At 31.7% G+C, this 27,537-nt stretch overlaps 1 protein-coding gene across 1 annotated transcript; it reads left to right on the top strand.

Annotated features, from left to right (window-relative positions):
• Nucleotides 1-22,148: 22,148 nt before the first annotated feature.
• LOC100023135 (olfactory receptor 1102-like) lies at nucleotides 22,149-23,163 on the top strand. The gene has a single exon (XM_001374728.3). The coding sequence runs from the start codon at nucleotides 22,180-22,182 to the stop codon at nucleotides 23,161-23,163; it is 984 nt and encodes a 327-aa protein (XP_001374765.3). The 5' UTR covers nucleotides 22,149-22,179.
• Nucleotides 23,164-27,537: the final 4,374 nt, after the last annotated feature.

Below are 27,537 nucleotides of genomic sequence, written 5' to 3' on the forward strand. Positions count from 1 at the left end.
TTATACCTTGTTTATATAATCATTTTTGTTATTATTTCCTTGATAAGACCACGGTGTTTTGAGAATAGGCATTGTCTTTTGCCTTTCTTTTCATCCCCAGCAATTTGCAATCATCTTGACACGTCTCTTGGTCAATGTTTATTGAACATTCAACTGAGACATTACTTTCTTCAAAGGAAATCAATCAATTTTATGTTCCAGTGTTGTTATTTGTCAAGACAATAATTTCTTTAGAAGAAAAACACCTAGAAACTTTATTAAATTCATGCTTGACATAACTACATAATAATTATATGAATGTTTCCAAAAGTTAATAAAATAAGATTAAATTGATGAAAACATTACATTTTAAATTAATTGGATCATGAATCATAGTGACTTCTACACTGATCATATCTTAACTTTGCTTTATTTGTGGGCACAATATTTTAGGAACATAATACTGAGCTGGCAAAATTTAGGAAGAAAACAGGAAACCTTACAACAGAACCATTAGGTAAATAAAATGAGAATGATTAATCTACGGAATTAAAAAAAAACACTTGTAATTTTTGGAGTCAAATTATCTGTCTTTACACACTTAAAGAACTGTCAAAAGGAAATATTTTTCTGGTTTTAATTAGTCTTTAAGATAGAAATAAGAACATTGCAAAAAAGGGGCAGAAAAGCACATTTTGTTAATTTAAAGTAAAATTATACTAAAAAAAAGACCCCACAATATTTAAAACTGAAATGGAGTATTTGAGGTCACTGAGACTTTGTCATCTCTGGAGTTCTTCAAGGAGAGGCATTGGGTGAGAGACATTTAAAATTCAGAATCCACACAATGAATTGTATGAGGAGAATATATATTTGCTCCTATATTAGAGGAAGGCTTATAGAAAAAGAAGTTTAAAATTGCTGAGATGTAGTAATCATACCTGGATTCCAGAAAACAATGTAAAGACCTGCTTGTGAATTAATTAAACGTTGCCTGAAGGTTGAGAGAATAGTGAAGGTAGAATTATGGGAAATGTGATATGATTATGCATATTCCAGAGACGGATTTTTTGTCTCCATCCTTCACTGGCAAAGATAAAGACACTGTAGTTCAAAGAGATTAAATGTTAAATTTTCCAAGTGCCTCTATGGCACAATATAATAAAAGTAAACATAAAGATATTCCAGTGTCCAACATTACAGTTCCACCAGAGTCCTATGTTGGGGTGCACAAGTATTCCATCTAGGTCCAATGTGTTCAACTCTGGTCAAAGAATGAGAGTTATAAAAAGGTGAATGGCTTATGGAAATCTGCTGAAACCTACCTCTATTGCTAAATTAAATGGTTAAATTTTCTTTATAATCATCACACTTTGTAAATTGGCAGTGTAAAAGTCATTTTATTGTTTGGTTGATTATTTAGACTTGTAAAAGTGATGGGAAAATGTCAATAATATGAATTGAATTTAAAAATGTATTATATGTATATTTCCATTTCAGAGTCAATTATTAAACACTTCCCAGCACATTACTGTTTCCATTTCCACATATGTGAAGTAAAACATCTTGAGTACCTCCATTCATCTTTGATCCCAAGTATTTCAAATTTGGGACATAAGCCTCACAAAGCAACGTGTCATATCTGTAATCCTGGAAGATATTGGATAATATAAATACTGTTGCACCTGTCATGCATGTTTGCAAGAAAAGAGCTACCTCAGATGGACCTTGATGGTGAATCAAGGACCTGTTATAATCTTACTTAATGCTCACGTATATATATATATATATATATATATATGTATATATATATACATGATTTTAATATGTTTGAATTTAATATCTTTGAATTTCTCCTCTTGTTTTGGAAAGACTAGATTCATATACTTTATAACTTTTCCATGTAGCTTTGTATCCTGGTCATTTCCAATGATGGTATGTATTTCTTAGTTGGGATGGTATAATTATCCTAAGTCCAAAGTCAAATATCTTTTAAAGTAATTATAGGAAAAAATAATCATCAATACCCTGGACCAGGAAATTTGATCTTCTGGAGAAGTTACTATAATTTTGCTAGCAGAAACCAAATAATACAACAAGAGATTTGGGGTGAACTTTTGCATATATTGAATTGAACTGAGGGGATGTTGAGACCCCCATTTATTCTGAAGGCACACATTTTTGTCAAACGGGAATGCCTCTCTAAGGGTCAATTGTCAATGGGACCATCAATCACTTTTCCTTCCTTTTCTTTCATCCCCAAATTGTTGTAACTCCCATTAAATGTACAATATATTTTCTAGTATATATATATATATACAAATATATATATATATAGAAATACACATACATATATACATATTTTAAATCCTCATATATATGTATAATATATATATACATCTATATATATATTATACATATATCTCCCCTAGTGAGAAAATTCTAAATATATAGACTCCACACGTGGAATGATTCCTTGGGGAGATGGGCATGTTAATCTCCCAGATGATCTGAAAAACCAAGAGTAGAGAGACCTAGCATGATGGTCTCCCCAACAATCATGAGGGGAATTGTGTGAAATAAAACATCTAGAAGACCTACATTCCAGCTTTTATCCCAAGTGCCCCAATGGTGGGACAGAGGAGTCACAGAGAAATGGGTTATACTATCTGATAGCCTGATGTTGATATCTCCTGGCATCAGTGGGAGCTTCAGTGTGACAGAGCCACTGCAGCATGTTCACAGGTAGAGAAGTTAATGGGGATTAAAAGGCAATCATGTGAAAGGGAGTGGGATTTTTACTTCCACTCTTTAACTGAATCCATGGGCTCATGCCGCTTATCTTACACGATGTAACAGGGAAACATGGAAGGGACCACGCTGTACTGAAATCCAGGGGCTGATTTTATCTTAACTTAGAAAGGCTGAGAGCTCTCTACCTCCATCAATCCCTCTCTCTTTACTACTAAATGCTTGTAAATCTGGTAATAAGTTTCCAGATCATTTTTATTTATAACACATGCAAAATTAAAAAAAAAATAGAACAGAGCACGTTCTCTAGTAAAGTGCATCTTGGGAATGCTATCATCTTTATGATAAATATGCCACCTCCATTATATAAACTTCATTCTCAGGAGTCTACACAAACATCTTTAATCCTCTAGTATTAGCTACATTTACCTACATTCAACTTTCATTTCCCTGCTTGAAGTTTCAATATTTTTTTCTTCTTCAGTTCCTCTTTATTCTTCCCTTCCTGAACACAAACATAATATATCATATTCATTGTTCTCAAAGAAAGCAGGACCATGGTGACAACTTCCCAGGCAAAATGTAATTGAGAGCCAAATTTAAAGCCCATCAAGTCAAAATTTGATTGAAATAATTAGATTTCCTGAGTTACGGTACTTTAGTCCAGGTAGTCAAGAATTGTTACTAATTCCATATTTTCTTTCTTGTCTGCTTTAATCTGAGAGATGCTATGACAGAAATGAATTCAGTCAGGAAGTCACACTGTAACTTACTATTAAACTATCACAAAGCTGAGAATTCCTCTCTAAACAGTCTTTTCCTACCATTGACTAACTATGTGATCCAACTCAAGTTACTTTACCTCTGAATATCCTAGAGAGCAGTCTAAGAGTTTAAATAAATGTTTTCATTATATTAAGGGATTTCTGAAAAGAGTATTTTGGGGTAAAAAATACACAAAAACTCAAGATGGAACTAAAAAGCTCAACATCTGTTTCCCTTATGTTAGACCCATAACTGGCCTCTTTGAAAAGCACTTTGAACAGTGCTCCATCCATGGGATTATTTTAGTACCTGAGAGACAGAAATAATATTCATGCCTATAAAAAGATGATTTTCTTTTTCATTTTTATTTTTTAAACCCTTACCTTCTGTCTTAGAGCCATACTGTGTATTGGCTCCAAGGAAGAAGAGTAGTAAGGGATAGGCAATGGGGGTCAAGTGACTTGCTCAGGGTCACAAAACTGGGAAGTATCTGAGGCCAGATTTGAACCCAAGACATCCTGACTCTAGACCTTGTTCTCAATCCACTGAGCTACCCATCTGCCCACTAGAAAGATGATTTTCTATGCAACATAATGATCACTTGATTAAAGGTTACTATGTTTTTGATCACATTTTTCTGGTGTGATTAAAACAAATCAGAAAGAAGAGGGTAATAGGACAACTTACCTGTTGAGGAGAAAAGGTGTGCCCTGAGTACATATTGGACAGTTCCATGAATCTTGTTAGGGTTTTTACATCTGGAGGCCTCTGATTAGTCAGAAATTACATGTAGTCAGTCTCATATAATTTATTTAAAATGCCCAAAATGGGTCCCTTTCCCCAGGAGAACAAAGGCATATTAAAGACTCATTACTGAATACTCTTTCCATATCCTCCTGATCCCCAAATGAATATATAAATGACTTGAGGGATTAATATTATTGTTAATACAAACTTTTTTTTTTCCAGTGAAATATTGTCAGGGATTATTTTTAACAAGCAGAGGATATTTGACCCCATGGGCCAATATGAGATTTCCCAGGACCTTTTCTGGTTGAACTCATCCTCATCATTACTATTTTATTCCTACTTCTCTCACTTCCCTTTCCTTCCTGATATGCTCTCTTTCACTTCTTTATTTAAAATCCATCCTCATTTAGTAAATTAATATTTGTGAATTAAGAATCTATTCACTAATTTCCTACCTTCAAGGATATCTTTCAAGTAGAATGCTCATGTGATACATATGTAATACCCCAAACAATTATGGTTCAGTCCACTGCCAACAAGTACTTAAGTGCATACCATGCGCTAAATTCTATTCTATGTGAGAGGGATATAAGTACAAAGGAGACAAACTCTATTGTTAACTAATGAACTTATACTCTAATTGGGTAGTGTAGTGCAGCTACTCATTCATGTGTTCAGAAAGCATCTTTTAATAGTTGTGTACTAATGATTCTACTCATCAATATCTGTTCAAGGTAGTTAAGTATAGTCTTTCCTTTTATAAATGCAGATTGGTATTAAAGTAGTTTAACCCAATATTACTGTCTGTAGTTTGTATATAAATCTGTGAATATTTGAATTTAATTTACATCTAGAGCGGGGTCTTGGAGTCTGTGAACTTAAGAAAAGTTATTTTTCCATACAATTGGTTTCCCATTTCATTTTAAATATCTTATTTTATGTATTAAAATATTATTTTAAAAGGGCATCTCCAGGCTCCATTAGTCTTCCAAAAAGAATTATGACTTAGAAAAATATTAAGAATCTTTGAACTATTAAAGAAATCAATATTTATTATAAATTAAAATATAAATACCCAAATGGTAATCATATTCTGATCCAATAGCAAGGGTTTAGCAGCAGTTTTAATTTAAATAGGAAAGTCTCAATATTACAAATGGAAATATCATTAATGCCTCTTACTGGTCCACTTACCCCACACCTTTGAATTACCCTTAAACACTTACTCTTCATGTCAGGAATGGGACATGGTCCATGAATGGCTCCTGTTGGCCCAGGAATTTTCAGGGATAGCTTTGTTCTGGTCATTGCTAATTTTGCTTAGTAGTGATTTGTGGTTACATATTATGTAAATTCATCAATAAATAGATAATAAATGCTTTCTATATGTCAGAGAACATGCTAGGCATTGGATATACAAAGAAAAATAAAATACAATCTTCTTAAAACGGAGTTCACAATCAAATGGGGAGAAAATAAATGAATAACTTTAAACAAACAATTCATATATAGAACAAATGAGAAATAACCGATATAATAAAAGCACAAGAATAAAAGGACAATTAGGAAAGCTGATGAATACTTCTCCCTAAATCTGTCATTGTTCCTTCAGTTTACTCTAACCAAAAATTTACTAAGCTCCAATAAGTGCCATCATTCCGGGTATTTTTTTTCCCCTAATACTTCTAGTGATCCACATTTAGGAAAATATATTCTTTCCTTTTGGAGAAGGAAATGTTAAAGCATTACAGTACTTTTGCCAAGAAACCATCAAATGAAATCATGAAGAGTTAGGCATCACTGAAATGATTGAGCAGCAGCCTTTGCTTTGACCACTATATTGAGGCATTATTGATGGAGGAATAATTTCTATTATGGTTGTTGTTGACTAAGTGAGAAGGAGAAGGGATAGGAATTCCCAAAACAAGCATATCAATTTGGGAAAGAGAGAGAAAAGCTGAAATTTAAATTTAAAATATGAAGACCAAAAACAAAGGTCTTGATATTTTAAATTTAAATTTCAGATTTTCTCTCTCTTTCCCTAACGCACTCCCTGAAGTCTGAAATAGATTATATGCATTCTTTCATGTAATACATATTTCCACATTGCTAAGGCCATGATAGAATACACATCACATGTACAATAGAAAACTCATGAATGATATATATATATATATATATATATATATACTTAGATAGATGGATAGAGATATATAAAATAACATGTTTTGATCTGCATTTAAATTCTAATTTTTTTTTTAGTACAAATAGCATTTTCTACATGAGTCCTTTGTGGTTTGCTTAGCCTTGCTTTGCTGATAATGGTTTAGTCCTTCACAACTGACCATTTCATGATATTTCTGTTACTGAATACATTGTTCTCCTGGTTCTGCTCATTTCATTTTGCATAAGTTCATATAATTCATTCCAAGTTTTACTGAATTAGCCTCTTTCATAGTTCTTTATGATCCAATACTATTACAATACAACTATGTACTGAATTTACCCATCTAATTTTAAATTTATAGATAATCCCTCAGTTTTGAATTCTTTGCCACTACAAAAAGAGCTGCCTAAAATAATTTGATACAGGTAGGTTCTTTTCCCTTGACTCTGATCTTGTTGGGAAACAGACCCAGAAGTTGTATTGCTGGGTCAAAGGTATGCTTAGTTTTGTATAACTTTGAGCTTAGTTCCATATTACTCTTCACAATGGTTTTATCATTTCACACATCCTTCAACAGTGCCTTAATATCCAAATTTTCTCATATCCCCAGTAACATAGACTATTTTCATTTTTGGTCATTTTAGCCAATCTTGTCTGCATGAGTAAATCAGAATTGTTTTAATTTGCATTTCTCTACTTGATAGGGATTTGGAGCATTTTTTTAAATATGTCTGAAAAGTTTTAACCTCTTCCTTTCAAACTTCCTTTTCATATCTATTGATCATTTTGGTTTGTGGAATGTTTTATATTTTATAAATTTGACTCATTTCTCTATATATCTGAGAAATAAAGATTTTCTGAGAGATATATTTCCACCTCCCAAAAAAATGTTATTTTCCTATAAATCTGAAAGGTTTAAATGGCATTGAATTTGTTGTTGTTTTATTTTTGTGTAAAACATTTTTAATTTAATGTAATCACTATTATCCATTTCATTTTCTTTGTAAAGAAATTAACTCTTCCCTTCTCTGTAAGCCTAATAGATAAACTTTTCTAGGTTCCTCAAATTTGTTCATGGTATTATCCTTTATTTCTAGACAAAATATCCATTTCAAATTTATCTTGGTGTCTGGTATGAGATATTGGTCCATGCCTCATCTCTGTTATACGATTTTCCAATTTTCTCAGGATTTTTTGTAAAATATTGAGTTCTTTTCCCAAAAACATGAATCTTGAGTTTATTAAAAAATGACAACCCTACATTGCTATTGGTATCAACTTCTATGTGTTTATTAACTAATTTGTTCCACTGATCCACCACTATATTTCTCATTGTTTTCTAGATTGTATTGATGATTACCACTTTATCATACAATTTGATATCTGGTACAGACAAGCCTCTCGGGTCAATCATGAGGATCTGATGGCAGGACAGAATCACCAACTAGGAAGTCCTCAACAGAGCCAACTCCACCAGCATCAAAGTCATGGTCCTCAAAACCCAGCTACGATGGTCTGGACACGTCATCCACATGGACCCACAGCGAATTCCAAGACAGGTATTCTATGGTGAACTGTCAGCTGGACTCAGGAAACAAGGTCAACCAAAGAAAAGATTCAAGGATCAGCTAAAGTCAAACTTGAAGTGTGCTGGCATTACACCAAAGCAACTAGAACTTGCTGCCTCTGTCAGAAGCAGCTGGTGAATCCACATTAACCATGCCGCCGCCACCACCTTTGAAGATGAATGACGTTGACGTCTTGCTGCTGCGCATGAACACCGACACCAGGCCACAACCACACCTCCCGTAACAACTGGTGTTCCATGCCCCATGTGCCACAAACTTTGCACCTCAGACTTTGGACTTAAAAGCCATATGAAGGTACAATGTAGATGAAAATGCACAAATACAATTGTCATTCTCGGTCACCGAGAGACTACTACTATTGGTTTAGCCTATCCTTGAGCAATGTTTTTTTTTTTCCCAATTCTTTCATTTTAACTTTATTTGTGTGAAGAGTATTTTGTAATTTTGTACATATAGCTTCTGGGTTTTTTAATTTTTTATTGATTAATTAAGTTAGAATATTTTTCCATGTTTACATGATTCACTTTCTCTCCTACCCTCCTCACACTTCCCTCCCAGAACCAACGAGCAATTATAATGGTTTTTGTATGTAGCATAGTTCAAAACCTATTTCCATATCATTAATATTTTCAATAGAGTGATTATTCAAAGTTAAGCTCCCCAATCAAAGAACCATCAAACTATGTGATCAATCATATGCTTTTCTTCTGTGTTTCTACTCACACAGTTCTTTCTCTTGATATGGACACCTTTCTTTCTTCTAAGTACCTTGGGATTGTCCTGGATCATTGCATTGCTGCTAGTAGAGAAGTACATTGCATTCAATTGTGCCACACTGTATCAGCCTCTATATACAATGTTCTCTTTATTCTGCTCCTTTCACTCTGCATCAATTCCTGGAGTTCTTTTCAGTTCACATGGAATTCCTCCAGTTCATTATTCCTTTCACCACAATAGTATTTTATCAACATCAGATACCACAATTTGTTTAGCCATTCCCCAATCAATGGATGCCCCCTTATTTTTCAGTTTTTTTTCCACCACAAAGAGCATGGCTATCAATATTTTTGTACAAGTACTTTTCCCTTATCATCTCTTTGGTGTACAAAACCAGCAGTGGCATTGTTGGATCAAAGAGCAGGCAGTCTTTTAAAACCCTATGGGCATAATTTCAAATTGCCTTCCAAAATGGTTGGATCAATTCACAAGTCTACCAGAAGTGTTTTAGTGTCCCAATTCAGCCACAACCCCTTCACCATTTATTGCATTCCTTTTCTGTCATATTGGCCAATCAGCTAGCTGTGAAATGATACCTCAGAGTTGTTTTGATTTGCATTTCTCTAATTATGAGATATTTAGAACACTTTTCATTTGTATATCAATAGTTTTAGTTACTTTATCTGAAAATTGCCTATTCACATCCCTTGTCCATTTATCAATTGGGAAATGGCTTGTTTTTTTGAACAATTGACTAAGCTCCTTATAAATCTGAGAAATTAGACCTTTGTCAGAGGTTTTTGCTATACAAATTTTATACCAATTTGTTGCTACTCTTCTAATTTTGGTTGCATTGGTTTTGTTTATACAAAAAATTTTCTATTTAATATAATCAAAACAATCCATGTTATGTTTTGTAATATCCTCTGTCTCTTGCTTGGTCGTAAATTCTTTCTTTTCCCATAGATCAGACAGTAATATTATTCTATGTTCACCTAATTTACTTATAATTTCCCTCATTGTATTTGTCATTTAACCATTCTGGATTTATCTTGTTATAGGGTGTGAGATGCTACTCTAAACCTAAACTCTCCTATAATGTTTTCCAATTTTACCAGCAGTTTTTCACAAATTTTGTGTTTCTGTCCCAAAAATCAGTATCTTTAGGTTTAATGAATACTATCTTGCTGAGGTCATTTACCCCAAGTCTATTCCATTGATTCTCCCTCCTGTCTTTTAGTATCATACTGTTTTGATGATCACTTTATAGACCAGTTTAAGATCTAATACTGCTAGACCCTCATACTTCACTATTTTTTTCATTAGTCCCCTTGATATTCTTGATCTTTTCTTCTTCCAAATTAACTTTATCATTTTAAAAAAATCTCTTGGTAGTTTGATAGGTTTGACACAGAATAATTATATCACTTTGGGTAAGATTGTCATTTTTATAATATTAGTTCAACCTACCCATGAGCAATCAATGTTTTTTCCAATTATTTAGATCTAATTTTAATTGTGCGGAAAGTATTTTGTAGTTGTGTTCACATAATTCCTGTGTTTGTCTTGGCAAATTGATTCCTAAAAATTTTATATTGTCTAGGATAATTTTAATTGGAATTTATCTTTCTAACTATTGCTGCTGGGTTCTCTTGGAAATATATAGAAATGCTGATGATTTGTGTGGGTTTATTTGGTATCCTGAAACTTTGATAAACCTGTTGAGTATTTTTATTAGCTCTTTAGTTGATTCTCTAGTATTATTTAAGTAGACCATCACATCACCTGAAAAGACTAATAGTTTAGACTCCTCAATGTCTACTTTAATTCCTTCAATTTTGTTTCTCTTTTTTCTCTTATTTCTCCTGCTAGTGTTTCTAGTACAATGTTAAATTATAGAGGTGATTATGGGCATCATTGCTTCATTCCTCATTTTATTGGGAAGGCTTCTAATATGTCCTCATTGCAGATGATGCTTGCTGATGGTTTTAAATATATACAGTTAATTATTTTTAGGAAAGGCCGATCTATTCCTATAGTTTTTAGTGTTTTCAAAAGAAATGGGTGTCATATTTTGTCAAAGTTTTTTCTGCTTCTATTTAGATAATTGTTTGATTTTTGTTGGTTTGGTTATGGTATTGTATATATGGTCAAATACATGAATAGTTTTCCTAATATTAAACCAAGTTTGCATTACTGGTATAAACCCAAACTGGTCATTGCAAATAACCCTTTTGATGAGTTGCTGAAGTCTTTTTGCTAGTATTCTATTTAATATTTTTGCATCTCTGTTCATTAGAGATTGATCTGCCTGGCTTTGGAATCAGTACCATATGCGTGTCATAAAATGAATTTAGTAAAACTCCTTTGCTCATTTTGTCAAAGTGTTTATATAGTATTGGAATTACTTGTTCTTTACATGTTTGGTAGAATTCACTTGTGACTCCATCTAGCCCTGTGAATTTTTTTCTTAGGGACTTCATAGCATATCATGGCAGTTTTCTCAGATAATTTCCTATAAAATGATGTCCATGATTTTTCTTTGTTTACCATTTTCTTGTATTCCAATAATTCTTAAATTGTCTTTTTTTTTATCAATAAGGTGTTTCATATTTTCCTCAATTTTTTCATTCTTTGATTTTGTTTTACAGACTCTTTCTGTCTTTTGAAGTGATTCATTTCAAGCTGTTCAATTCTAATTTTTAAAGTCTGAATTTCTTCCCTGGCTTTTTAATCCTCCTTTTCGTATATATTTCTTTATTTTTCATTATTTTTATCTTTTACTTTCTTTTCCTCATTCATGAACTGGTCAATTTTGGCATTTAAAACACTATTTTCCTGTTTTAGTTCATGTATCTCTGTTTCTAGATGGCCTATTTTTCTTAATTTTTTTTTCAATTTTCTTCAGTCTCTCTTATTTTTTGTATTGTATTTAGAGTTCTTCCAAATCCTGGGTCCAATTTGCTGAAGTTCCTGAATTCTTACTCTTAAATGGAGATTTGAACCCCAGACTTCAAGCCCCAGAAGTCATTGGGACTTCCCAGAATTCCCTATAATCTGAACTGAGTCCCCACCTGAGCGAGATGACAAGTTGTATTTAACCTGGCTGTAATGCCTACTCCAGGCTTGCTCTTCCTCTACTGAGAGATGGCAAGATATTGTGAGTAAGATATGAATGGGCTAATCAGTCCTAGGCACATGGGTTTATTATTGTGTATAATTGATTTCTAATAATCTTTAATAAAATTCATAAAATATATAACTTTTATTAATAGAACCTAATTTAATTTTTACAGGATATGGCAACCACTAAATTGGATGAGAACTTCTCAATTTTTTTTTAAAAGATAGCCTAGATAATGTTTTCTAAAATCCACATTTCTCCAAGGCTTTTCAGCAAAGCCTCTTGACTCAGCTTGCTCCTGCTGCCTGTTCCTGCTATCTCCGATTGCCTCTCTGGACCTGCTTGACCCAGATAGCTCTCCTGCCCCAAAATCCGGCCCCAGCCCCAGCTGATCTCCAGCCTCTGAGCCAGATTTCCCCAGATGATCACAAACCAACTAGTAAAAACAGGGGTAATCTTTCAATTAGCCTCCATGGGGGCAGGGAACCACAGGGGGTCACAACAAGGGTAAGGAAGAGACTTTTCCACACAGGAAGTTATAAGCATAGCTTATTTCAAAGAATATCTTTTGAGTGCACTAATTCTTTTACTTATCTCACCTGAGATTCAGGAGAGAAATTCAGTTCCCTTCAAGTCTTTGGCCCAATTAGAGATTCCTAAAACCCACCCTTACTAATGGGGAGAAACTCAGTGGCTCAGTGGATTGAAAGCCAGGCTTCCAGGCAGGAGGTCCTGGGTTAGAATCTGGTCTCTGACACTTCCTGGCTGTGTGACCTTGGACAGATCACTTTAACCTCATTGCCTACCCCTTACCAATCTTCTGCCTTCTGACAATAGGCATCTAAATGGATAATTAACCAAAAAAAATGAACTCTCAAAAGACAGGAGGTTATATTTTTAAAGCATTTCAGACTCCAATGTTTTATTAAAAATATCTGTATTTTATTGCATTTTACTTATTGTTTTGTTTTAGATTTAATTTTGTTGGTTTTAAATTCATATACTAATGCATTAAACACTATTCGGTTACACTGAAGTATTTTAATGTACTTGGTATATTCTGTTGATTTTCCCTTATAACTATATTGAACAAATATTATTGAATAAGTCCATATATAAAATCAGACTTTTCTGTTTTTGAATTTGTAAATTGTCACCGAAAGGATGGATAGGCTTCATAAAAAAACTGGTTACAATTGTATAACAACCTTTGGAAAATTTAATAAGTTTTAGCTAAATATCTCAAATTGATTTTAAGGGGTCTTTTAGACATGATTTTTAGATTTTTTTCAAACAACTCTGGTCATTTTAGCTTGTGACTACTGCAGTTGTAAATTACTTCTGTTAGTTTTGTGGTGGGTTATTTAGGGTTCTCAAGATATATCATCATATCTCCTGAGTGATAACTTTCTTTCTTTATTGCATATTCTAATTACTTTAAATTCTTTTTTTCTGCTCTTATTGCTATGAGCCTTTCTAATAAAATATTATATAATAGTGATGATAGTGACATCTTGGATATTTTAAGGAAGGGTGTTAGTTTCATTCCATTACATATAATGCTTGCTAATGGTTTTAGATAAATATCATTTATCATGTTAAGGAAGATTTCCTTTATTCCAATTTTTCTATTATTTTAAAAAAGGAATGTATGTTATAATTTTTCAAATGCTCTTTCTGTTTTTATATAAATAACCACATTATTTCTATTGGTTTTGTTATGAATGTATTCACTTATGCTGATGGTTTTACTAATATTAAACCATCTCTGAAAATTTACTCTCATTGTAAAATGTTGTAATCTCTTTTTTAATGCTTTTTAAAAAAAGATGTATCAATGCTCATAAGGGATTTTGATTTGTAATTTTCTTTCTCAGTTTTAGTTCTTCCTGTTTTTAGTATCAGTACCATATTCCTTTCATAAAAAGAGTTTGGAAGGATTCTCTCTTCACCTATTTTTATAAATAATTTATATAGTATTAGAGTTAGTTGTTCTTTGAATGTTTGGTAAAATTCACTTGTGAATCCATCTGGCCCTAGGACTTTTTTCTTACTGAATTCTTTAATGGTTAATTCAATTTATTTTTCTCTGATTAGGTTGTTTAGGTATTATTTTTCCTCTTATTAATCTAATTAGCTTAAATTATTTTAAATATTCATCCATTTCAGTTAGATTATCGTGTGTATTGGAATAAGGGTTTGTAAAATAACTTTCAATAATTGCTTTAAATTCTACTTGTTTTGTAATGATTTCCCTATTTTAATTTTTTATTAGAAATACAGTTTTTTCTTTCTTTTTTAATCAAGGTAACCAATGATTTATCTATCTTATTCATTTATTTTTTGTAAAACCAACTCCTTATCTTTATTAGTTCAATGGTTTTTCTTACTTTCAATTTTTGTTCTTAATTGGGGATTTTCAATGTGTCATCTATTTTTTTTAGTTTAAGGTCCACTTCATTGATTTAACTTTTCTTAAATTTATTGATGAAAGCATTTTCAGAAATGAATTTTTTCCTAAGCACTGCTTTGGTTATATTCCATTAATTTAGATATGTTGTGTCTCTATTTCTCTCTTCTTACATGAAATTGTTGATTGTTTCTAGGGTTTGTTCTTTCACCCATTTATCATTTAGAATAAGGCTGTTCTAATTCCATTTACTTTTTTTACCTTTATTTCTGCTGCCTTTTGTTGAATGTATCTTTTTATTGCATTTTGGTTTGAGAAGTATATGTTTTATGTTTCTACTTTTCTACATTTAAATGTGAGGTTCTCATTACACTTTTATGTTTGATTTTGTGAAGTTTCCTTGTAATGCTGAGTAAAATTTGTATTCCTCCAGGAATTGAAGAAGAACAAAATGAGCAGAACCAGGAGAACAATTATATACATTGTGGCACAATAAAATGCAATAGAATTTTCTTCTTGCAGGTACAGGATAATCCAGAGAGACTTATGAGAAAGAATGTTATCCACATCCAGAGAAAGAACTGTGGTAGTAGAAATGCAGAAGAAAGACATAAATATATGATTGGGTATTTTAACTTTAAATGATTACTCTATTGAAAATATTAATAATATGGAATAGATGTTAAACAATGATACATGCAAAACACAATGGAATTGCTCATCAACTCCAGGTTAGCAGAGGGAAGAAAGCAGGGAAAAAATTAGAATCATGTAACCATGGCAAAATATTCAAAATTAATTAATTAATTGTCTTTGAAAAATAAAATAAATGAATGAAAAAAATCAGTAGCAAAAAACAAAAATGTATTCCTTTCAATATTTCCATTCAGTTTTCTCCAGAGGTCTATCATAGGCAGATTTTCTAAAGTTCTACTAACCTTTTAACTCCTTTATTATTTTTTTTGTTTATATTTATCAATCTCTGAGAGGAGAAGTTTGAGTCCTTCACTAGTAATGCATACTATTTCCTCCTATCATTTATGTCATTTTTCCTTTAGGAACTGTGATGCTTTGCCATTTGGTGCATATATATTTGATATTTGCTATTCTTTCATTGTCTATGGTACCTTTTATATTGATGTAATCTCTTCCCTTGTTTCTTTTGATTAGATCAAATTTTACTTTTGCTTTCTTTTAAATCATAATTACTACTCCTGCTTTCTTTCTTTTTAATTTTATCTGAGGCATAGTAAACTTAGCTCCAACTTTTTCTTTTACTCTGTGTGTCATCCTGTTTTAAATGTGTTTCTCCCAGATGATATATTTTGGGCTTCTATACTTTTAATCCACTCTACTTTACCTTTCTTTTTTTTTAGGTGAGTTAATCCTGTTCACATTCATAGTTATGATTACTGGTTGTGTGTTTTCTTCCATTTAATTTACCCCTTGTTTATTGCCTCTTCTTTTAGCTTTTCCCTGTTCATAGATGGTTTGTTTTCAATGGCTGCCTCCCTCAATCCCCCTTTATTTTTATCCATCCTTTCATACTTCATTCCATCTATTCTTCTACTTACCTATAGGGTGAGAAATGTTTCTATAGCTGATTTAGTGTGGATATTATCCCCATTTTGAGTTAGTTCTAATGATGGTAATGTTCAAGCATAAACTTTTATGCCTTTCCCATCTTCTCCTCTACTATATTTGCTATTATGTGACTCTTTATGAGAGGAATTTTACCTCCTTCTATCTTTTCTTTTCTCTTCTTCATATGTACTCCATTTTCATTCATTTATTTGGTACTATTCCATCTAATTTAGCTTCTTTCTTCTCTCTATTTCCACTCCTTTTCATTGCTGTTGTAGTGATAAAATTCTTAAGTATCTTCAGTACTTTAGGTATCTTGCATACTTTAATTTTTTGCCTTTCAAAGCACTTAAAATATTTTAATTATTTCAATTATCACCTTCCTTAGATATGAATGTTCTTAGTTGTACCTTTTCAAAAACCTTTAAATTTTCACTCTATCTTTTTATGCTTCTCTTGACTATCAAATTTACTCTTCATCTTTTTTTAACTATGAAATTTTTGTGCAGAAAGTCTGAAATTTCTCTATTTGATTAAACATTATTTTTCCCTGTGAGGATAATGCTGAATTTTGCTGGAATTTAAAATTAGGTCATACTCTTAAATCTTTTGCCTTTTGTAATCTCAGGTTACATATCTTTCAATCCTTTAATGGAGAATCTGCTAAGTTCTATGGAATCTTGATTGTAGATCCTTGATATTTGATGTTTTTTCTTCTGGAACTATTACATACTTATTCTTGCATCTGAGAATTCTAGAATTTGGCAACATGAATCCTGGAATCTTTAATTTTGAATTTTTTTTGGACATGAATGGTAGATTCTCTCTGTTTCTATTTTCCCTCTTGTTTGAGGATATCAAGGAAGATTTATCTGATGATTTCTTGTAATGTAGAATCTAGGCTTTCTTAAATTATATTTTTCAGGTATTCCAATAATTCTCATATTGTCTCTTCTGATCTATTTCCCAGGTGAGTAGGTTTTGATGCTGTTGTTGTTGTTGTTTTCAGTGAGGTATTTTAGATTTTCTTATATTTAAAAAAATAATTTTGTTTTATTTTTTCCTATTGTCTTATTGTTTCATAAGTTTATATGTGTCAATTCAAATGTTTATGAAATTATTTTCATCTTTGAGTTTTTTGTGTTTTCTTTTCCATTTTGGTAATCCTACTCTTAAAGTTATTTTCTTTAGTGTTTTCTTTGGTGGTCAGGGGACTCTGTTTCCATTAGATTGACAATTCTTTTCTTTAGGAAGTTATTTTTTTGTCAGTAGAGTTTTTTTTCTTTTTTTTTCTTTTTTTCACAAAGTTTATGAGTTTTTCTCTCAACTCCTCAGTTATATGTTTTTTGACTTCTTTCAAGTTTTTCCAGAGATTATTTGAGGCCTATCAACCTTTCACAATTTCCTTTGAGGCTTCATTTGTATTCTTTTTGGGCTTGTCCTCTTCAGAGTTCATATCTTGATCAACCCTATCACTAAAGCATTTTTCTAAGGTCAGGTTACTGTTTTGTTTTTTGGTTATTTTTAATAGTTTTTTTTTCCCTTTTCTTCTATAATCTATCTTATCAATCTGTTGATATTCTTGTCTATGTTCTATGCTTACAGAGTACTCTTCCCTGGTACTCGGGATAAGACTGGCTGACCTTATTCCTCACAGTTTGTCTGTTGAGGAGTTGTCCTATTGGCTTTCTCTGAAGAGATGAACAATGGTTTTATTCAGTTATATTCATAATTCCATGGTACCAATTTCCTTATTCTTTTTGTCGGTCAGGCTGGTCCCCACTTTGCTGCTGGTATTGAGATATTGAATCACTTCGGCAATTTTTAATTTTACAATATTATCTAGGGCAAAGAGAGGGTAGATATGCATAGAATTCTGCATCATGTATTTAGAGATAAAGAATTTTTAAAAAATTGAGCCTGAATCACTCATTTTATGTAATTTTAAATATAAATTTAAAGAAAAAAACTTTGGTGATCTACTTTTATGCTACAAAGTTTTAGTTACTCCAATTTTATCAGAGGTTTCTCATTATAAAGTAAAAAATACAAAAATAAATGTAATAGTATAGTAGCCTCATATGAATGTGCATGTAACATTCCATATATGTAGTAGTTCTTCACCTCTATTTCTTTTAATTTACATAATTACAAATTCTCTAACTCCTATCTCCCTCTCTCTATGAAAAAGAAATGTATATATTATAAAATAAGCTATAAAATATTAATCTCCATGGCACATTTTATCAACACGCATATATAATATAAAGATATACATATAAATACTACCTATAATTCTATATGCTAAATCTATCACATTATTGAAATGGACAGTAAGTCTAGTTGTTTATTTTCTAGTATCATGAATCACCCTTGTATTGATCATGTTCTTGCCATTTAGAGAAATAAGAAGAGCAATTTATAACACATTATCACTATTATAGAATTAATCAATTTTTGTGGATATTCCTATGTTGTAGAAGAATGGACTTAGAAAATGTACAATGTATATATTAATGATGTATATGATGTAAACTATGACAGTTCATTTTACAGATGCTTTGTTGTTATTATTTATATTTTAATAGATTTTTTCCCTTTTCTTCTGCCATATATCTTATCTATCTTTTGAAATTCTTCTCTATTAATAGAAATCAAAGGTTAAGGAATTTTGCAACTTGCTGATTCTCAGCATGTGTCAAGAGAGCACCTAAATCCAAATTTTTTCATTCTCAAATTTGATCTCTATTAATCAATTCATTTTTAAAATAAATCACCATTTATTAAGCACTTATTTTGTGACTGATGATGAGATGAAAACTGAGTACTCAAATCAGAAAAAAAAAAAAAAAACTAGTCTCTGCTTTAGATTTTTCCCTAATCCCATTTACCCTTCATTGAATGGCCAAAATAATTTTCCTAAAAAGCACTCAAACCATGTCACTCCTTTAGTCAATAAACTCCAATGTTTACCTCTCCCCTCCAAGAGCAAATTCTAAATGCATCTATGACTTTCAAATTTTTTCATAACCCTCCTACCCTAATTATTTTATGTCTATGAAACCTAGATTTTCTATCAACCTCATGCAAGAAAACTGAACTTCTTCAATTAAAATGATTTTAGGACATATATCATCATATTTATTACATTCATGTAAACTGAACAGGTAATATTTTCTACATATTACTTTTTTCATGACTTCAGAGTTACTAGGGCAAAGGCAATCAGAATTATGACCTTTTGTTACTTGGCAAAATATTATGTGTGTATATTTTTATGTATTTGTGTATTCTGTGGGTGAATATACACATATGTGTATGTGTATCTATGCATATACACATATAGTCATGTGTGAATTTATATATAAACATCTACAGTATACATGCATTATGTATCTACATGTATATGTGGAACTGTATATAAATTATAGATTTCTATATATAAATTTTATATCACTATCAATTAATCTATGCATACTTCCTCTAAAATATATTTTTCTAAATAAGCATCCAAGAAATTAATATAATTAAACAAAAATCGTTCCTGTATATTAATAGATTTATTATGAAAGAACAGTCCTCTTTTTCTCTGCTTACCCTATGTGAATTCAGCCTTAACTTCTTTGTCCCAAAGGGCAACTTAACTGTATCTCTTGACATAATTCCCAATAGAAATTCTCAGGAGCCAGAAAAGCAGATATAAGTGATCTGAATCAGAATAGATCTACCTAAACTATATTCTGTGTTTCTCTACTCCATAATCAAGGTGAAAATTTCCAAAGTTGGAAGAGAGTCCCGTAATTTGTAGCAATTGCTTATTTTTTGTAATTTTCATTCAATCAAAGAATTTTTATTTGTCAACAACTGACACTGATACAAACATAATCTCCTCTAAACCATCAAATAATCTTGAGTTCAAGACTACAGGTATTATTCCTTTTCTTTTTTTTTTTACATTATTAATCAACATACATGCATTAAGTGCCTTATATATGCCAAGTAGTATGTTTAAGGTTCTTACTCATGTTCTTACAGCCATTTTAAGTATCTGAGTCTGGTTATGAACCCAGGTCAAATCAATGGGAAGTCAGTTGTGCCATTTACTATGATACTTACCTGGTAAATTGGGGGGAAAATTGACTATAATCAAGTTTCACTTAACCTTTATTAAAAATGGAATAATCAGAATCAAGACTTATGTATACCATTTATTAGTTTTCACACCTGTTCACACCAGAATTTTTTTAGAACTTTACAAAAGTTCTGTGATGTAGAGAGCACACTTGTTATCCCCATTTTTTCTATTAAAGAAACTGAGGCATGGAAAGATGATGTAAAACAAGCAGCTAGTTGATTCAGTGGATGAGGGAAAGGGAAGCTCCTATTATATGCTAGTTACTGTGTTAAACATTTTACAGTTATCATGTCATTTGATCTTCACAACAACCTTGGGAAATAGTTATAGTATTACTTACATTTTATATTTAAAGAAACTGAGACAAAAAGAAGTTAAGTGCCTTGCCCAGGGTCAGACATCCAATGTCTGAAGTCAAATTTGAATACAAGACATTCTGACTCCAAGTCCAGCAACCTAGCTGCCTCTAATGGAGAGTTTATATTGAATTAACCTTGAATTCACAAATTACCTCAGACACTACTGACTATTTTGGTGATGGTAGACAAATCATTTAAATTCTCTTTTCCTCATTTTCCTCATCAGTAAAATTTGGATTATGTCACTCACCTCACACTTCTGTTGTAAGGATAAAATGTGATATAATACGATGAATATTTTGTCATCATGATAATTCTGCTAACAAAATATATAAAATCAACTTCTAGGATTTATCTTTCCACATATTTTGAAACTTCAAAATATTTTCCAGAATTATTTGGAAGATTTATATTAATTAAACCATTATTTATAAAATATTCACCCTATTTTTCCATGGATTTTGGAATGTTTCTGTCATATCATTTGGTACTGGTAAGGGACCAGATTTAATTTCCTCTTATTTTCCCTTGCTTATCCTATTATAAATATAATTTCAAAAACCACATTTTTTCCTCTTGGTTTCTGATGTCACTGAAGGAGTGCTGATATTATCCCCTATTATTCTGCTTATTTAAATTCATCAGTTAATTAATGTATATTGAATATCTCTTCTAATGTTGTAAGCCATATAAGTTGAAACCTGAAGAAAATATAATGTTTTAAAGATTAATTTTAACTGATGAGCTTAACTTGTATAGCATGAAAGGAGAGCATTGGGAGATGGAATTCCTAAGTCAGGTAACAGTTTGAGGTCAATGTCATGGATCTGACCCTTGTCCATTTGACACCTCTAAGAACTTTCTCTACAGGCTGCAAAGTCTCCTGGAATATATCTGAACACAATTCTTCAAACCTAACATGGGTAATGGATGCATAGAAATTGATACCCTCATTTCTTTCTGTAAGAAGCAAGTAATAGAGAATAATGTGCAATAAGCCTGAGATGATAGACTAGAGAAATAGTGGCAAGAAGTTAAAAATTACAAAATTTTGTAAATTGAACATTTATTGTAAATATGCCAAATGAATAACTTTTGCCACCTCTACATTTGAATAATTTGTGAATATTTGGCAAATATTTGAGATTTGTGTTTCTCAGAGTCCCCTATAAAATGATATAGTTGAACTAGATGGGTCTGAAGTTTCCATTTCAAGATAGTTTAAGTTACAGTCTGGGCTATGTACGACAAGAATAAAGATTGTGAGTTTTTTAAATTGACTTTTGAATACTCTCTCCATAAGGGAAAACAAGCAAGCAACAAATAAACCAAACAAATTTTTATGCAACTAAACTTCTTCATATAGATATATCATCATTATCAAAACACTCAACTGGATTTGTAAGTGGACAAAATGTAGCTGAATTATTCTATAGGTCTTCAATATATTTGTGGTTAGGAGTATCTTTGTTTTCTTTGATGGTTAAATGTATCCTAAAATATATAAATACTGATTAAAATGTAAAAAAAAAATAACTTCAACCAGCTGCTAATTTAAGTAAATCATTCCTTTTCCCACTCAACAGGGCCATCTGATTCTACAGAGTATCAATAACATACTTCTCTTCATTATTGATTGCACTGATTAACATCTATACTGTTTTGCAACATCAATGACACATAATTATTGATGGGTTCAAGCCATTTGGATCCAATTGTGTCAAACATTGATGATGACACTAGCATTCTATGCTATGTTGAATTATATATGGTAGGTGTTCCAAAAAATGTAAGTGTACTGGACTGTATTAAATTACCTCCATAACTCTCCTTTGACAGTGTTGGATGAATGATAAAAACAACAACAATGACAACAACAACAATCATGTCTAATCACACAGAAGTTATTATGTTTGTTTTTATTGGCTTTACAAATCACCTAGAGATACAAATCATCCTTTTCTTAATGTTCTTATTAATCTATATCTTTACTATGGTGGGGAATCTGGGATTGGTTCTATTAGTTGCCATGGATTCTCGGCTCCATACTCCTATGTACTATTTCTTGAGTGTCTTATCTTTCTTAGATGCCTGCTATTCCTCAGTGATCACACCTAAAATGTTGGTCAATTTCTTAGCAGAGAATAAGACCATTTCCTTCTCTGGTTGTGTAGCCCAAATGCTGATCTCTATAACTTTTGGGACTACTGAGTGTTTTCTCTTGGCTGTCATGGCTTATGACCGTTATATTGCAATCTGTAATCCCCTGCTCTATACAGCCATTATGTCTCCACAAGTGTATGTGCCCCTCATAATTGGTTCATATGTGGCAGGTGTTTTACATGCCATCATACACACCGTGGCTACATTTCATTTATCCTTTTGTGCTTCCAATGAAATCAGGCACATCTTCTGTGATATCCCTCCACTCTTGGCCATCTCTTGTTCTGACACTCATGTCAATGAACTCCTGCTTTTCACATTTGTGAGTTCAATTGAGATTTTCACCATCTTGATTGTCCTTGTTTCTTATGGCTTCATATTGGCTGCCATTCTGAGGATACGTTCAACTGAAGGAAGAAAGAAAGTCTTTTCCACTTGTGGCTCTCATCTGACAGGTGTTTCTATCTACCATGGAACCATCCTCTTTATGTACCTAAGGCCTACTGCCAGCTACTCTTTGCAACATGACATGATAGTATCTGTGTTTTATACCATTGTGATACCTATGTTGAACCCCATTATCTATAGTTTGAGAAATAAAGATGTGAAAGATGCAATAAAAAAAGTTTTGGGGAGAAACAAATGCACTGATACTCTTTTAAATGCCTAAGTAAATATGGGATGAAGGTAGTAAGAAATATTATGGATTGGGCAAAATATAAGAAAAACAGTCAAGGAAAATAAAAACAACATGCATGATTTATTTCATTGTTATTTAATCTAATACTTATTCTTACTTATGAAGAAGGATCAAGTTATAGCAATTTTACTAATGAAAGAAATTAAAAGAATTGTACCAACAGCTCAAGCCAAAGATTTTATTTTTGGGGGGAGCACAAAATACAAAAGTCAGAGGTCAATATCCATGTTTAGTCTATGTGGCCTGACACATCAGATGTCCAGGTAGCAAGGATTTTATAAGCTTGGACAATAATTCAACAGTTTCCAAACAGGTTGAGGCATTCAGAACAAGTTTTGAAGAGGAATAATGAACAGATCGATAATTTTTTTAAACTAATAAATTCCAGTAATAGATGTCATGACTGGAGCATCCTCTCTCTTTTCTCGTTTCCATTCTCAGGTGACTTGGCTATGAAACTGTTAGACTAGAAACCCAATTTCTTCATGTCACATTCTCTAGAATGTATAACAAGGAAAGGGGAAGTATATAGGCAGTTTTTTCAGTAAAATGGTCTTTAATACAATTTCTTTTGATATTATATTTATTTAAATCACAGTTACAACTTTCCAAACAATTATAGACCAACCCTTATAAGTGATTAAAAGCTACTTTCTTATACTTCTTTTTCTACTATAAAGATTAATTCTGGTGATTATTTGTATTTTCCTACTGCCCAATGAAAGATCTCTTCATAAATCTAAAAAATATCTTTGATCTTCCTTAGTTATAGTTATTAGACATATTCTCTCTTTATGAAATATTTTCTATGTTCCTGGCCAAATTCCTGTTTTGGGAATCATTCCTCCAGTTTATTCATCATACATATATGACATATGGTATAACCATATTAAACATACCTATCTTATTAATAAGATAAGCAAAAAATTGAAATGGAGAAAATACATTTTTTTAAGTATTCATTAAGGTCCTTTTCCTTGGAGGAACTTTATGAATTCATAAAAGAAGGGATGAATTTCTTTAGTGATATGATATAGTCATCACTTTTCCTGTATAAAAATTAAACTTGATCAGTTCTGCTATTGTTTGTGTAATTCAAACCATTACAACTATTAGATAATGTAATCCCAAAGGTAGTTGGAAAGCATTATTTATAAGCTCTGCTATAATATTCAGTGCCTATTTTCCCATAAATATTTTAAAATATTTTAATGTACTAATGTTATTTAATTATACTAATGTCCAGGGAATCTAAAATTATAGTCATGTTGAAAGAACTATTCCAGAGCCATCAAAATAAAAATAGTAACAGAGTTATAAATGTTAATGCTCCTGGAAAGGAAGATTTTATATATGTATATATACATATTTAATCTGGAGATATATTATAAGAATTTGAAAAAATCACATTCTATTAACCAATAACCTATATATTATAAGTAATTGCTATAGGAATTGTATAGGAATAAAGGGGAAAAAAGGCTATGTTCTTAATGATATTTAGATGAACATTTAGCATAATTGAAAATTGGAATGATACAAGTTTCTAATCATTGTTGACTATATTGCAGATGATACATAAATTTCAGAGTGTACTGCATTATAATTAAAACCAGTAAGCTTAGGAGTACATTTATCAGAGATATTTGGAAAGATGTTTATGAAATATTGTTGAGCAATACTAAATATTATATTTATATATATTTACATATATATAAATAAAAATACTAAAAGAAAGAGAAGATGAGTATGCATAATAGTTTTGATTTAGTAAAGGCAAATTTTATGCAAATCTAGAACTAAATGGTAAAAAGACACAAAATAAAAGCAACATAGGGCAAGTAATCAAAATATAATTGGCATTTTTTGAAGTTATTGATTTTAAAATTATGAAAACTCAAAAAATTATATTTAATATATTTGGCTATTTAAAAAATTAATGGCAAATCATTTTAAAATGTTTATTGATGTTTATTTTATCAATGGTAGGGATACAATGTATTTATAAATTTTTCATCTTCACTGCTGACATTTCATTGAGAAAGAATGTATCCTAATCAGGCAAAGAGACATTTTTTTCTTTTATATTGTAATTAAATGTGTTTTAAGCCCTTGGCCATTTTTCATTTTCTGTTTTTGTTATCTAAGCAAATTTGATGCATATGAGGTGATACCTCAGACCTGCTTTATTATATAGTGCCTTAATTATTATTGTGTGGCAGATAAATGGCACTATGGACAGAATGCTGGATTTGGAGTCAAGAACACTCACCCTCCCAAATTCAAAATTGCCTCAGACACTTACTAGCTTTCTGACTCTGGTCTTAACACTTAACACCCTTTGCCTCAGTTTCCTCACATATAAAATAAGATGTAAAACGACATGAAAAATCACTCCATTATCTCTTCCAAGAAAACTGCAAATGGGGTCATGAGGAATCAGTCATACAAAAGTGAAATTGATTGAATTACAAACATAACGGATTATTGCTAAATTAAATATTTTTTCATATTTAATATCTTTGATTTCTTACAATGAGTAAAACTTGTTACATCTCTTACTATTGAGCATTTGCAGAATGCTATTATAGGCTTTGAGCTGTGTAGTAACAAGATAAAGCCTATTCACTGAGAAGGCTGTTTTGGCTGCTTGGAAAGAACAATGAAGGGGCTCACAAAAGAAAATGATTAGACAAAGAGATATAAGTAAAGAAAAACATTACCATTGTCTGGATTAGAGGTAATAAGGCCTATAATTAGAATTGATAATATGTGAGTGGAGAATAAGTGATAAATAGTATAAATGTATCTATGATGAAATTATCAGATTTAGTAACTATTGGGGCTAAAGATATGAATTTCAGAATCATCTTTACTAATTGGGAAAATGGAAAATGTGGGAATAAATGAAAATGGTGGGAATACAAAGTATAGATATAAGATGTAAGAAGAGAGCCTTGTGGAATACACTCAGATGGAGTGATAATGAACATTGGCTTTACAATGGCTACAAAGAAATGAGGAATTCTAGACAAGATTCTCTGGAGAGAGGCTGATGGCTTACAATGGACTTAAAGGAAAAGATCAATCCAAGGGCTTGGCTATGTATAAATGGAGATATAAATTTAATTTTTACAGTTTTGGCATGGAGTCTCAAAAATTTTCAAGCAGATAGCCTTACAGTAAAGATAGTAAGTTTGCCCAGTTGCTGCCCACTATGAGGGTCCATCTGTTCATCTTCTTAGTCAGCATTCCTCACTGCTCTCCACCCAACTTGGAGCCTTCTCTTGCCAAGATCAGATCCACCCCAAGAGCCTTCATGTTTGCCAAAACTGTAAAAATTAAAATTACATCTCTAATAATAAAAATATTATATCTCATGAGGTTTAATAAGGATCATTAGAAATCAAGGAATAAAGAGGATACAAAATAAAACCATGTGCCCATGGCTGGTTAGCCATTTTCAGCCATCCCCTCTCATCACCATCACTGCCCAAAAAAGAGAGTCTAGGACGCATTACCACCAGTTAAATACCAATAACGTGATCTTGCCAACAGGGTGCTTCAATGAGAAATTATAGGAAATCTTGAGAAATACTAAGGACTTCTGGGGAAGAAAGTCAAGATTCAAAATTTCCATTTTTACAGCTCCCTGAGAAAGGACTTTGATACAATAAGAAAAACTACCAGTAGAAAAGGGTTGTTAACATCAGGTTGAGACTTCTAGTTCCACCTAACGTACTTTAAAGTTTACTGTTAGCCTGAAACTCTAAGTCTGAAATTTCCCTCTGGGATAAATTCTCATTTGACAAGGTCAAATTTGAAATCTTAAGACCTCAGGCTGCCACAGACTTGGGGTTCTCAAGAACTCAAGATTGGAGTTTATAGACTCCAAGCTGACATTATGCATAGATAAAATATCCAGAAGAAGTTAGTTCTCATTTGCTGAATCAACAAATATTTATTAAACCCCTACTCTTTGACAAATCCTGTGGTAGTAGTTATCACATGAACACAAAATTATTGATCTTAGCCTCAAGGAACTAACATTCTACTAAAGAAATGCTTACAGCAAGGAAATAGACAGTATATACATAATAATTGACAATAATATATTTGGAAACAATAACTACTTGGAAAGTTAAGAATATTAATTTTTATATAAAAGTGAGAGAGAATGGAAACTGAAAAAGCATTTTCTTTGGCAGTAAAGAAGTCTCTGATAATATGAGCGAGTTGTATTATTAGAAAAGTAACCTTAGAAGCCTTTGGACCACAAGAATTTTAGATTGATCTGTCCTTTCAATTGTAATGCTCTACTATTTCCATACCATATATTTACAT

Source organism: Monodelphis domestica, chromosome 6 (genome assembly GCF_027887165.1).
Source record: "Monodelphis domestica isolate mMonDom1 chromosome 6, mMonDom1.pri, whole genome shotgun sequence".
Classification (NCBI taxonomy): Eukaryota; Metazoa; Chordata; class Mammalia; order Didelphimorphia; family Didelphidae; genus Monodelphis; species Monodelphis domestica.